Raw genomic sequence first — 14,091 nt, forward strand, 5'->3', positions numbered from 1 at the left:
TCCGGTTTATGTCAATTTTTCCGTATTACCTGTGCATTTTTGAGTATTTTCTTATTCTATGTTTTCTATTTTTACTTTCTCATCAAAGAGAGAATTCTCGAGTAACAAATGGCAACAAAAATACACTCAAGAAGACAACATTTCTATTGGACATTATGCATTTTTTTAATTTTCCTACAGTCGTGTTCCATTGCCGCACATTATTTATTTGCAAAGAAATAAAATATAGAAATCGCTGTAATGTGTTCAAAAATATGTGAATTAAAAATATTAAGCATACATAAATATTTAATGTTCCAGATTAATTGTTAAGATAATATTTATGGTTTAATTTTTATTTGCATACAGATATAATGCAAATAATAATTTGTGTCACATAATATTTATCATTTCCTCGGTTTTACTTGAACCTTTAATTGTAAATAGAGAGTTACAAATTTGGATAATTGTTGTCGGTCGCGTTGAAAATGCTTCATTACATGTTATAAAGTAGGTGTGTGACTGTGTGTATGTTTTGATATAAAGCAGAGCTGGTAAACAGTTTATTATTCAAGTGCCTAAAATGAAGTTCTAAATTAATATTAAAGCAGTTTTAAGAATTTTTAAAATTAAGAGTTCATATCAAAAACTGAACAAGTAAGAGTATTATATTTGTCAGAACCACCGAATCCATATACCCACCACCAATATAATGCTGGCACCGAACAAATTAAAGAATCAATCCTTTGAAATATTTTGACATTCCCTAATTATAAAGCTTCTGGTATAATTTTAAATCCGTAAAGCTTAAACCCATACCTTGCCCTGAAAAACAGCTCCGAACTGCCAGTTAAATTGTATTAGGATTCATCAGAAAGGAGAACAGTATTCCATTTCTGTTACGATCAGTTTAAATGTTCTTTGGCAAATTGCATAAAAGCAGTATGTTTTTTAAGAAATAAGAGTATTTATAACCTACCAGGGAGTAACTTTTGGGAATTTCTTAAAGCCTCTTGCTATTAAATTATCTTGTTTGGAAGTCTTTCTCCAAGATGTTGAGATTTTACTGAACCTTTTTTTGTCTCTACTGTAAAATTTTAAAATGTGATGATAGGCTCTTTTGAATTTTAGATGACGATATGCTCATATAATAAAATAATTATTCTTCGTGAGAGGGTCTTATGTTCCGCCCGTCCTGAAATTTTGTAAAATTGTATGTGGATACCAAGATTTTAAAAAGATTTATGCTCGCTAGAACCAATTATGGACCGATCGTCATAAAATTAGATGGTATGGGAAGTGGCCCTTATATGGGAGCTACGAATTATTATGGTCCGATCGTCCTGGAATTTGGTCGCGTGATTTCTTTCTACATGAAACTTATTTTTGTTAAATTTTATTTGGATTCCAAAATTTTTACGAGATTAATATTATTTTCTGAAGTGGGCCTTGTATGAGAGCTATTACCAATTATAGACCGATCGTCATCAAATTAGGTCGTATGATTTAGTCTATATGAAACTTATTTCTATTAAATCTTATATTGATACCAACATTTTTCAGAGAGTTAAAGTGATTTTCGGAAATAGGTCTTATTGGGAGCTATGTTCAATTGAATCGTTTATTTCAAAAACCAGTCAAGCAACAAATTATCGATTTTGAGTAAATCAATCTATATCAATATATATTCATAAAATAGTATAAAGTTTAAAACTTGACAGGTTTCTGAAACAAACAACCATCACTATTGTAAATTTCATAAGAAATATACTAATTTTATTAGGAACTTCAAAAGTCAATTACAAATGAAATTTTTAAAGAGTTTAACTCATATTATGTATACATATTTATTCTGAAATATCTATTCGTAAACATACATTCGTTCTACAGTGCATTCCGCTTCTGTTGTAGGCCATTGAAAAATATTCCCATAAAACTTTTCATATCCAACCAAGTAGGGATTTAGAGATTGTAAATATTTTATAATACCCTTCACCTTCGTGACATTTGTATGAGGGCTAGGAGAAATAATGGACCAATTTCATCCAGTTTCAATAGGGCCGAATAAAATGTATGTGAAATATCGAAATGTCTTCAAAATTACGACCTGTACTTTGCGCACGACGTTGGACAGTCAGTCAAACGGACGGACATCGCACAGTGGTATGAGAAGTTACAGATTTATTTTCCTCTTTTTTTATTCTCATACCACTGTGCATCGTTTAATCGGTATACTTTAAGGTGGACTAATACTAACATCAGCATAAGGTTAATATAGCCTCCCCACTATGGTGGAGAAGGGTAGAAAAATTGTGTAGTTTAATAACAACACGATGAACTAACTATTTTAATATCGGGAATAAAATAAAACTGAGTACAGATATGTATGTCGCCATATTTATTTTTTAAGTTATTTTCTGTTTGTTTAAATCGTTAATTGGTTTGAAAAGTATGATATTTTATTTGTTAGAGGATAAAATATGTACCATACCATTTTTGAATTGAACAATACTCTTGAATAATTTACCCTGCTAATTCTGAATTTAACTCCACTAGTGCAAATGTTTTGCCATACAGTGTGTAACATGTACATAAAACTTAATAAAAGTAAAGACAACAAAATATTCGCATTTTTAATTAAAAAACAAATTCATCTATTCATTGCCACTAGTAAGTAGTAAGTGAATAGTAGTTGACAGATTAACAGCAAAATTAAAAAGCATAATATGATATGAGTAGATAAGTAGAAAGAAAACTTTTAATTTACATCACGTAGTTAAATAATTTGTTTATAAGTTTTCAAGAAATTTACAACAACAAAAAAGTTATTGAGAAAAGTGTAAAAAGTGCCTTTCTATTAGACAAACGCTGATAATTTTGCCTATAAATAGGTAATGATATCGGAAAATTTTTTTAAATTAAAAATCAACCTTAAAAACGTTTGGCGTTGAAGATTTATGCTTATAATAAATTCAAATGTGGGTCATAATTTCAAATCCTAAACCTATTTTTAATTGATATCTCAGGCTGTAGTAGACAAAGGCGTGTGTGAAATTAAACTAGAATTGTAAATTCTATAACAATTTATGTTAATGTAATTACTTTTTTCAAATGTAATACAAAAAATTAAAAACAAAAAAACTCTCACTTCTTATTAAGCCATAGATATAAATAAATACAACTATTAATTTTGGTATTTTTTACCAAAAAATCGATTTGTGTGCGAGTGTTTGACAGTCAGGCAGTGGCAGCTAGCAGTTTAGTAGTATTTTAGACGGTTCAGTGTTAAAACCAATTTCATGTGTGTTGCGTTGCGACTGTAAAAAACATTATTATTGTGTTGCATTGTTAAAAAGAAATTAAATAAATGTAAATAATTATTAAAAACTCAACTTTATAGAAAACATGTGATATTGTTTATTGATATTTAAAACAAAAATAACATATTATTTGATGAAATCTATGTTGCAATTCTAAACTGTGTCCATAATGATTTTTCTCCAAAGACGTGAAAATTTCAATGTCAAGTGTAGCATATTCCTTATTTTAATAATTGGTAAGTATTAATGCAATATGTAACTACATAATTATGTTTAAATATATTCACAAATATTTTTTGTAGAAATAGAAAGTTTTAGTTACAGTTTAATTGAAAACATAGGTCAGGTACAATAAACGTGTTTATAATAATTAAAAATATTTTAATCTAGCTTTGTTGGTATAGTAAATTTTATATAATTGATTGATTGATTTTTTTAAATATATTTTGGTATCTTAAGTCAGGATTTTTACCAGTGCCAAGTTCTGGACCAGAGTTTACTATTTAGTTATTCCAAGCTTAAAATGTGTGCTTAGTATGTTTCTTTAAATATCTGCGGTAGCTATTATTCTAATCAAATTTTTAAATATCCCTGTACATAGTTTAAATTGTAATGAGCCGATTTATTAAACAATTATACAGGGCGACAACAACTTTATTCTGAGGAGTATCTTCTTGTGATAATAAAGTTCTAAGTCGATAAATTGCTCGGTTGTATGAAAAAGACTTTAGCATAACCCGACTTGTTCAAAATAAAATACCAGAATTAACAAGTAAGAGAGCTATATTCGGCTGTGCCGAATCTTATATACTCTTCACCAAATTATACTTCCAAATAAAAATTTTAAATATGTTTAGGTAAACCAAAATTTTTTTTTTCAAAGTTGTTTTTTAATTTTTTGCAATAAACATTTTTTTAATAGTTTTTTAAAATTTTTTATTTTTTTTTAAAATTTAAATTTTTTTTTGTTTTTTAATTTTTTTTTAATATTTAGCCTTTTGGCGAAAAAAAAAATTCGGGTTAAAAATATTTTTTCCGATTTTTAACCATTGTAGGTCCAACTTACTATGGTCTTATATACGTCATTGCAAATGTCATTGAAATATCTATCATTAGATATCCATATTGTCTATATTAATGACTTTGTAATCCAGATATAGGTAAACAAAATAGGTCAAAAATCGAGGTTGTCCTGGTTTTTGCTTTATATCTCAGGCATTTGTGGACCGATTTTCTCGATTTTAAATATCAACCGAGCCGGAAGAATTCCGGAGATATTGATGTATGAATGGTGTATGTAAGTTATTTGGGGGCTTCGGAAAGTTGATTTCAACAGACAGGCAGACGGACATGGCTTAATCGACTCCGCTATCTATAAGGATCCAGAATATATATACTTTATAGGGTCGGAAATGAAAAATGTAGAAATTACAAACGGAATGACAAACTTATATATACCCTTTTCACGAAGGTGAAGGGTATAAAAACAATTACGAGTCTTATATTCTTATTTACCCACTAACACTAATAAACCCAGCATTAGCTCTGAGCAGCTAATGCTGGGTTGAAGACGTATAAAATTCTGAAAAAATTATGTCAAATTTTATAAAAAAAAAATAAACCTGTTGTGTGATGGATGATGAAACTTATGCGCTGGCTGACTTTTCACAACTTCTGGGTCAAGATTTTTATGAGGCTGATGGACGAGGTACTGTTCAAGAACAATAACGGACAAAAAAACAAACAGAATTCCCCAAGAAGTTTCTTGTGTGGCAATCCATTTGCAGGCACTATAAACACAGAAATATATATTACAGAGTGTCTACAAAAACGGCGTTTACCTTTTTTAAAACAGTACAGAGTGCCTTTATATTTCTGGCAAAAAGGCCCTTGAGTTGTATACCAACAATAATATAAATTTTGTACCATGGGAGGCAAATCCACCCAAATGTCCAGAACTTCGGCCGGTGGAAAGATATTGGGCTCTTGTAAAAAAATAATTAAAGAACACAGGAAAGGTATCCCAGGACATTTCCGATTTTAAGCGTAAGTGGACCACCTCGTCCAAAAAGATAACGGAAGCAACTAACTATAAAATTATTTCCGGAAAAAGTGGATAAATATATATATACCGAGTAATATGCCAATATTTTAACGTTTTTTACGTATTTTTGAGAATTTTTATATTGAATGGTTTAAGTTTTGTTTAACTTGATACAAGTATACGTTTTTTACGAATACTTTTCAATATAATTTTTATACTTATAATTTTTCTCGATCACTTAATTTTTAGAAAAACAACGGTATTCTCAAATTTACAACTTCAAAACATCACACATATGGGCAATTCCTCGAGAATCGCTACCACGACTGAAAAAACAAAAACCCTTGAAACTTTTTTTTCAAGATGATTTGAATAAAAGAAAATAATAAAATGTTACTATGTGAAAGTATTTAGATCATATTACAACATTTTAAAGACAAAAATAATAGTTTAAACTTTAAAGTGATAATATTTAATTTTTTAATGTTTTAGGTATGTTTTAGGCTAAAATTGCGGCGAAAACTAGGCTCCCAATTAGCTTGTAGTATGAAATGAATTTGACTCTGATTGTTTTTTTGCTATTGTCAAATTGTTTATTGAAACCGAATGTATATTTTCTATTAATTATTTTAGTTTTTGTATACATACATATATTTACAGAATATATATTGTTTTATTATAAGAGAAAAATCTGTCGGTATGTCACGTACGATATTAAATCTTATTTATTATAAAATCATACAGATTGTTTTTATTTATATATGACGGATTGTAAAGGAAAAATATTTCGTTAAATGTAAGAAATTAAAAGAAAACATAACGCCTCTCACGATTCGAATATTTTCGCATATTTCTACATGTACCTGATGAAAGATAAACAATGAAAGAAAAACAAGTAAGAGAGCTATATTCGGCTGTGCCGAATCTTATATACCCTTCACCAAATTTAAAATAAAAATTTTAAATATTTTTAGGTAAACAAAATTTATTTTTTTTTCAGTTTTTAAATTTCTTGGACAAAAATTGTTTTTTTTTAAATTTTAAAAAATATTTTTTTGTAAATTTTAAATTTTTTTTGTTTTTTAATATTTAGCGCAAAAAAACTTTTGGTGAAAAAAAAATCGAGTTAAAAAAATTTTTTAACTCGTCTAAGATCCTGAAGATGTTGCCAAAAGTTCAAAAGCTTTTAATTTTGTTCAAATTCTTTGCGGAAGTTCCTTATACTCATCTGGTACACTACTTTAAAATAAATTATTACAGATATATTATACGCTAATACACGTATCATATTGACAGTGGGATCTACAACCTTTTTACCTATAAAAATATGCAGTACTTTTCTCGGGAAATTTCGAAGTTCTTGGTTCCTTTATTTGCTTTGCTAATATATCGCTTATATGTATTTCATTTCGATATTCCCTGATACTTATACAATAGATATCCTTTATAGTTCCAAAAATGCAATTTTATAAAAAAAAGTCTTGAAAAGGGCAACCATTATTTTCCAGGAAAGAAAACACCAAAAGAATGTGTTAGTTAGAACAAGTAAGAGATAATTTTTTTTTCGAATTATTATTTTAAAATTTTGTTTTTAAATTTTATAGATTTTAAATTTTTTAATTTTAAAATTTTATAATTATCCCGAAGATATCTGGGGTCTTCAGAAAATTGATTTCAACAGACAGACAGTCGGACAGAAAGACGGACATGGCTTAATCGACTCCGCTATCTACAAAGATCCAGAATATATATAATTTATAGGGTCGGACAATTATATTGTGGAAATTACAAACGGAATGACAAACTTATATATACCCTTTTCACGAAGGTGAAGGGTATAAAAACATATTTCTCGGTTTCTGCAATATGCTTGCTTTAAACCTTCTTGCTTTAAACCTTCTGTCTTTTCAATGGTCTATGGTTTACAATTTTAGTATCTGTTGAGCGATAGGGATCATAAATTAAATACATTTAAAATATAAATAATTTCTACATACTTATATCCTTAATTATTTTCTTAGCATTGGTTTTTCATGCATCACTAGCAAATGCCAAAACAATTTTTAGTTCCTCTTTAAAACCTGCATCGGTTACTACAAAGCCAAATGCATATAATGATGCCACTGAATCAATGCCAACATCTACAACAACAGTGGCTCCACCAGCAAATCGAGACATAACGATTGGACCCTGTACCTGGGCAATCGATAGAAAATGTCCAGACAAGGATATTACATTTTATCTGTATACACGTAAAAATCCATCAGATAGACAGTACTTGCATATCGATGATAGTTTAAATTCATCAAATCTAACAAATTCCTATTATGATAGCAAACATCCAACTAAGATTATTATACATGGATATAATTCGGATATGTTTTTGCATCCATTGCAAATGATGAAAATGGGTTAGTAAAATACACATATGTACATATGAATAACAAAATAATTACTAAACTTATTAACACATTTTTCTTTTGCAGAATATTTAGCCAAAGGAGAATATAATATATTTTATGTGGATTGGAGCAAACTTGCACCAGGCCCTTGTTATATGAGTGCTGTACATAATACCCGACATACGGGAGCATGTGTTGCTCAATTGGTGGAACGTATTTTAGATTTAGGTAGTTCAGACATACACGTTATTGGCTTTTCACTGGGAGCCCATGTCCCGAATTATATATCTAAAAATCTGGGAACATTTCAATTGCCTCGTATAACCGGTAAGTTCTTAGTATCAAAAAATATCAAAGTATGATGTAGTTACAAGTATTAATATATTTTATCTATATTTATAGGTTTAGATCCGGCTATGCCATTATTTGCATTGGCCTCCGAAAAAGATAAATTGGATCCAACTGATGCTGTCTATGTAGATGTGATCCATACTAATGCCATGGTTCAAGGAAAACTGGAACGTTGTGGTCATGCAGATTTTTATATGAATGGTGGCATAATGCAACCCGGATGTACAAGAAATAATCCTTTAAGTATGTTTTTTAAAATAATTCAAAATTTTGCTACATTTCATATTTAACATTTTCTATAGATCCGTTTGCCTGTAGTCATCAAAGAGCAACCACCTATTTTTTGGAATCTATACGTTCACCAAAAGGTTTTTGGGGTTGGGCATGTAGTTCCTATATAGCCTATTTACTGGGCATGTGTCCAGCTACTAATTATCTAGTTGAAGCTGGGGAAAATGTTAAAAGAACTACCAGGGGCATGTTTCTAATTAACACCAATGACACAGCCCCTTTTGCTTTGGGTAAATGGACTGATTTACCCACATTGGGTGTCAAGAAACCAACTTCAGGCTCCTCAATGACATTTCGACCGCCGCCTCAAAAAGGTGATCCTCTTTTGCGTAATATTGATGAATGGGGTAAATTAGATTATAGCTTTAATAATCTATATCACCAGGAGCCCACACCATTTTCTCAAGATCCCTATGGTGAGAACTGGACTTATTTCAGCGATGATACGTCAGATATTACAAATAACTCGGTGGAGGAACAAGACATAGGTGAATATCAGAATGCCCATGTTAAACATAGCCATTCTGGTACAGAGCATCCACAATATGGATGGGATGCATATAAAAGAAATTTAACTGAGGGTTTTATAGATAATTCCATATTTAGAATACCACAAGTAGGTAGGAAATAATTAAATAAATAAACTATTACTAAATAATTAAGGTAAAATTAAAGCAAAATTATTGCTTTAAATTTATACAAATTTGACCCAAATAATGGTCAGTCATCCTTATCTTAATTTTATCAAATGTTAAAATAAATTAAGCATCATAATATTTATGATTGGCATAAACTTGAATTTCATTTTTAAGTTGTTATAGGAACAAACACACATTGTAAACATAAGTAAATATCGTCTAACTTATGAAACATGTAAAGAAATACATATTAATTTGGTTTCCCATATTCTATTTCTCAATAATTATAAGTTAAATATATGATATTCACAGTAGATCGTGGATATGTAAGATTGTTGAAGGCGTCCTTTTCAAGGTAAAGAACTCATTCCAATTTTCCAATTGTCTAAATTACTTAACAATGACATTCTTTGAATTATTACAGAATAATTAGAATAAATAAACTTGAGCCAGATTAAATTTACTTTCAAATTATAGGAAGATATCAAAATTATGCAATACTTGTGCAGCCGTATTCGCAAACGATTTTGACATATGTACATATGTTTACAAAACGAATTTTGAGTACAAATTTGCCATTTTAACATATAATTATTTATTTTATGAATTGTTTGCAACTACGGATTTCAGACACCAAGATTTTATTGTTTAAACAATAATTTGTATAATGTTTAAAATACTAGTTCAAGTTGAAAACCTAACTCAGCTATGAAAAAATCTAACTCTAACCTCCTTATAGTTAGCACCAAAATTAATTTTGTGGTTTAATTTACTATAACTTAGTGATGCAAAAATAATGTTAGTATATTAATCACCAAATATTTCATATTCAGTCAAAATTTTAAAGATTAAGACTTTACGTTGAGTTTTTATTAAGAATGTGTTCCTTTCCAGTCGTCTTTTCTATGAAATAGTGATCCTATATGTTTGAAACATCGATGTATTTTTAAGTATTTTAAATGTGTATTAATAAAATATATTTTTACAAAAATTAAGTATGTTATTTATTTATACAAGTAGTATAAATAGAAGTAGTTATGAAGAAGATTTTAAAAATGTAGAATCATTTTTTTTTTTGCAAGTTTTACCGAAATAATCTAAGTATGTTACAGCAGTAATGAATTTTTTAATTCTAAATTGTAAGCATCAAGGCGGCTGAATGTAGGATGTACACATTCGGATGTATGTTACCATCAGGAGTCATGGTCCATGACATACACACTGAACTTATTACATTTTGTTTAGGATAGAACTATAAAGTTTTTGACACATAGTAGTATCGAATTGAATTGATCAAATTGGTGCGTCTCGAGAAACTTCTAGCTGAAGTTCAAGAAAATTTCAGAGCCAACGACGAGAAACTTCTTGCTGAAGTTCAAGTCAACAACGAAATGCTATAGAATTGATCTTGGCCTTGAAAGGAAACTCAGCAATAGTTCTTGAAAGCGCACCAATTATCAATAGAAATAATTATGATGACAATGGTTGCAATACAATGTAAGTGCGAAATATACCGAATGGAATTGCGTGGTAGAGTGCAGTGATGGAAATGAACGTTTGATGCAGCTTACCAATAAACATTTTGAAATAGTCGGTTTAAATTTAATAATGTATAAGCTTTTATTAAAAGATTTAAGAAGACTAGGTTAAATCAGAAAAATAATTAAAAATATGATAGCAAAGGAGTTTTATTATATTTTAAATGTTATAGTTTTAGATGTTATAGAATTATTGAAATTAAAATTTTTTATTTTTATAATTTAAATTATTTACAGAATATCATTAGGATTATATCGGTAATGATATACATATTGCAGTTATTTTGTTAACGATATTCTATAAATAATTTAAGTTAAATTATTTAACGGTATTTTTGTAATTATCTTTATATATATAATTCTTTTGTACGTGTGTTAGTAACTGAACTCCTCCTTAACTTAATTTTGTAAATCATGTCACCAATGTGATATTTATGTGGAAAGCAAAAACAAGACTTCAAAAAACAAAAACAAATTTTTAAAATTTTGTTTTTGCTTTCCACATAAATATCACTTTGGTGACGTGATTTACAAAATTAGGGCCTAACTTACTGCCTGTTTCACGATATCGGAAGAAAAATCAGTCGAACAAATTTGTATGAAAAACACTCAGTTTTTAAAATTCTTTCGAATAGTTTTCATACAAATTTGTTCGAATCATTTTTCTTTCGACATCGTGAAACTGGCCTTAAGTTAAGATTTATAAATTGAAAAAATCTTTATTGATATCTATTTCTTTTTCAAAATTACATACTCTAAACATGGTGTGGCAACACCATTTACGACATACGCTAACAAAAAAATACAACTCTGCTACGTAAGAAAACTACCTTTTCATACAACTATTCAGTTCGAGCATTTACAAAATAAAAAAAACTAGTAGAAAGCACACGTGTTTTCTTATTTTAGTTTATTTTAAATTATTTTGTGAACATAAAGTGAAATATAATAGAAATGCGTCGTCCCAAGAAGGTAAATATAGAATTCAATAAAAGATATATAAAATAATTAACATATTTCTTAATTACAGTATGAATCCGGTGAGGCCACACAATATATTACACGTAGAGCTGCTCTACGAAAACTGCAATTGTCCTTAAATGACTTTCGTCGTTTGTGCATTGTAAAAGGTGTCTATCCTAGAGAACCAAAGCATCGTCGCCGTGCACAAAAGGGATCTTCAGATATTAAAATTCTATACCATGCTAAGGATATAAGATTCTTATTGCACGAACCTGTAGTTTGGACACTGCGTGACTACAAAGTGAGTAAAAATAATATTGAATACGCTTTAGTATGCCCATGTGCTGAGTGCAACTGCCATGAAATATCTTTAGTGAATATTTTAGATTCAATTTTAATTTCATATTTTTTTTGCTTATAGATTTTTGCCAAAAAGACTGGTCGTGATCGTGCTATTAAAGATTTCCGCAACTTAAAAAGGCGTTTGGCACAATTTCCTGAATTAAAAATCGACCATATTGTCAAAGAACGCTATCCTACTTTCATAGATGCTATCAAAGATTTGGATGATTGTCTAACTTTATTGTTCCTGTTCAGTACCTTCCCTTCCTTGAGATTGATCCCACGTGAGCAGTCTGCCTTGTGTCGTCGTTTGACAATTGAATTTTTACATTATGTCATTGCCTCCAAGTCGTTGAGAAAGGTGTTCATTTCCATAAAAGGTTATTACTTCCAAGCTGATATAAAGGGTCAAAAAGTGACCTGGATAGTTCCACATTACTATCCATTCAAACCCCATTCTAAGGCAGAGGTTGACTTCAAAGTCATGTCGATTTTTGTTGAATTCTACACTGTCATGTTGGGTTTCGTAAACTTCCGTTTGTACAATAGTATAAATCTTGCTTATCCACCACAATTTCCAACTGGTGTTTTAACCGACAACGAAGATACTCTAAAGGATGAAGCCTCATTTGTTTCCGACCGCATAGCTGCTTTGAATTTCCAGCTGATGCGCACTGATAAAGTGGAAGAGGATGAAGAAGAAAATGAAATGGATTTAGAGTTATTGGAACAGGACGGCGACTCCAGGCGTGTATTGAAAATGAAGCAAGAGGCACAAGAAATTTCGCGCCTAAAAAACTTGTTTAAGGGTCTTAAAATCTTTATAAATCGTGAAGTTCCCCGTGAACCACTAGTAGTTCTTATTCGTTCATTCGGTGGAAAAGTCTCATGGGATTCTACAGTGTTCCCTGGAGCTACTTTCGATGAGACAGATGAAACCATAACCCATCAAATTGTTGATCGTCCTAGCCTTAGTAAGCAATATATTTCAAGAGATTATATCCAACCACAGTGGGTGTTTGATTGCATTAATAGACGTCAGTTATTGCCAACCAACAAATACTTTATGGGTGTGGTATTGCCACCACATTTGTCACCATTTGTTGAAGCAAATCGCGATGCTTACATACCTCCTGAGGAGAAGTCTTTGCTTGATCCTTCATTGATCGAGACACACGAACAAAGTGATGCAGAGTCTTCAGAAAATGAGGAAGAAATGGAAAACAATGAGGAAAATCAAAACCTAATAGATGCTCAATTACAACTAGCCTACCAAGAGGAAAAATCTGAATTTGAGCAATTCAATGGTGATGATGTCAATGAAGACGAAGTCGAAGATGATGAAGATAACAGCGAAGAGGATGATGAAGAAGAAGATATGGATGAAAAGGAAAAATTACGTTTGCAAGAGGTAATTGAAAATTGATAATTTCGTCTCAAATTATGTAGATACTAATATTTTAGTTTTAAATTATTTGTATTTTCAGAAAAAGAAAATGGCGGTACAATCCGGCAAAGTACATAAGGAAAACAAACGTTTATTACGCAAAAGTGAAGTAGACGAACATCGTTTACAGGCGCGTATGGTTAAGCCTAGACATCGTAATCTTTTCCGTAAATTAATTCGTGACAAACAATCAAAGGAAAAGGAGGAATGGTTATTGAAAAAGAAACGTCGCGTTATCGATGCACAATCTAAGCAAGAGAAAAAAGCATCAAAGAAAGCTGCTAAAAAAGCAGCCCAAACTGCAGTGGCTATTAAGAATTAGTTATTAGTTAATACATTTTATATTAGGTTTAAATTTTTAATATCATCGGTTATTTGTATCACAAATGTGGTATAGAAAATAATTACATAATTAGAAGTGTAAATAAAACAAAAAAAATATATAAAAACTATTTGAGAAAAACAAAAGATGTTGTGTTTTTAAACTGGAGTGTATCGCAGAAGAATGCAAAACTAAAATATGGAAATAATAAAAGGCAATCGGTATTACAAACATGACGGAAAATATGTCGTGTGACAAATCTTACTAAAATTTTTAAAACAAAAACAATTGCAAACATTTCAATAAAAAAATCTGAATTCCATTTAATTAAAAAAAAATGTAATAAATTATGTTCCAATTAATTTTTTGCATTATTGTTGGCAGTCGAAAACGAGTATTAATTTTATACTTTTTCGAAATTTAGGGGGTTAACATTGAATGATATGATTTTCTA

At 29.8% G+C, this 14,091-nt stretch overlaps 2 protein-coding genes across 2 annotated transcripts; both read left to right on the top strand.

Annotated features, from left to right (window-relative positions):
• Positions 1–3,150: 3,150 nt before the first annotated feature.
• Positions 3,151–9,186, top strand: LOC135951971 (pancreatic triacylglycerol lipase). Its single transcript, XM_065501731.1, has 5 exons — positions 3,151–3,535; positions 7,365–7,754; positions 7,830–8,072; positions 8,148–8,339; positions 8,399–9,186. Exons 1-5 carry the CDS (start codon positions 3,469–3,471, stop codon positions 9,016–9,018), a joined length of 1,512 nt encoding a protein of 503 aa, XP_065357803.1. The 5' UTR covers positions 3,151–3,468; the 3' UTR covers positions 9,019–9,186.
• Positions 9,187–11,401: 2,215 nt separating this feature from the next.
• Positions 11,402–13,783, top strand: LOC135950942 (pescadillo homolog). Its single transcript, XM_065500473.1, has 4 exons — positions 11,402–11,535; positions 11,594–11,827; positions 11,948–13,279; positions 13,356–13,783. Exons 1-4 carry the CDS (start codon positions 11,518–11,520, stop codon positions 13,635–13,637), a joined length of 1,866 nt encoding a protein of 621 aa, XP_065356545.1. The 5' UTR covers positions 11,402–11,517; the 3' UTR covers positions 13,638–13,783.
• The last annotated feature ends 308 nt before the right edge of the window (positions 13,784–14,091 follow it).

Source organism: Calliphora vicina, chromosome 2 (genome assembly GCF_958450345.1).
Source record: "Calliphora vicina chromosome 2, idCalVici1.1, whole genome shotgun sequence".
Classification (NCBI taxonomy): domain Eukaryota; kingdom Metazoa; phylum Arthropoda; class Insecta; order Diptera; family Calliphoridae; genus Calliphora; species Calliphora vicina.

Excerpts from the sequence above, each read along its gene's own strand:
- LOC135951971 (XM_065501731.1), top strand. The coding sequence starts at position 3,469 with ATGATTTTTCTCCAAAGACGTGAAAATTTCAATGTCAAGTGTAGCATA. Across the intron at positions 3,536-7,364 it reads ATTCCTTATTTTAATAATTG|CATTGGTTTTTCATGCATCA; the intron begins GTAAGTATTAAT and ends TTATTTTCTTAG. Across the intron at positions 7,755-7,829 it reads ATTGCAAATGATGAAAATGG|AATATTTAGCCAAAGGAGAA; the intron begins GTTAGTAAAATA and ends TTTCTTTTGCAG.
- LOC135950942 (XM_065500473.1), top strand. Across the intron at positions 11,828-11,947 it reads GGACACTGCGTGACTACAAA|ATTTTTGCCAAAAAGACTGG; the intron begins GTGAGTAAAAAT and ends TTTTGCTTATAG. Across the intron at positions 13,280-13,355 it reads AAAAATTACGTTTGCAAGAG|AAAAAGAAAATGGCGGTACA; the intron begins GTAATTGAAAAT and ends TTGTATTTTCAG.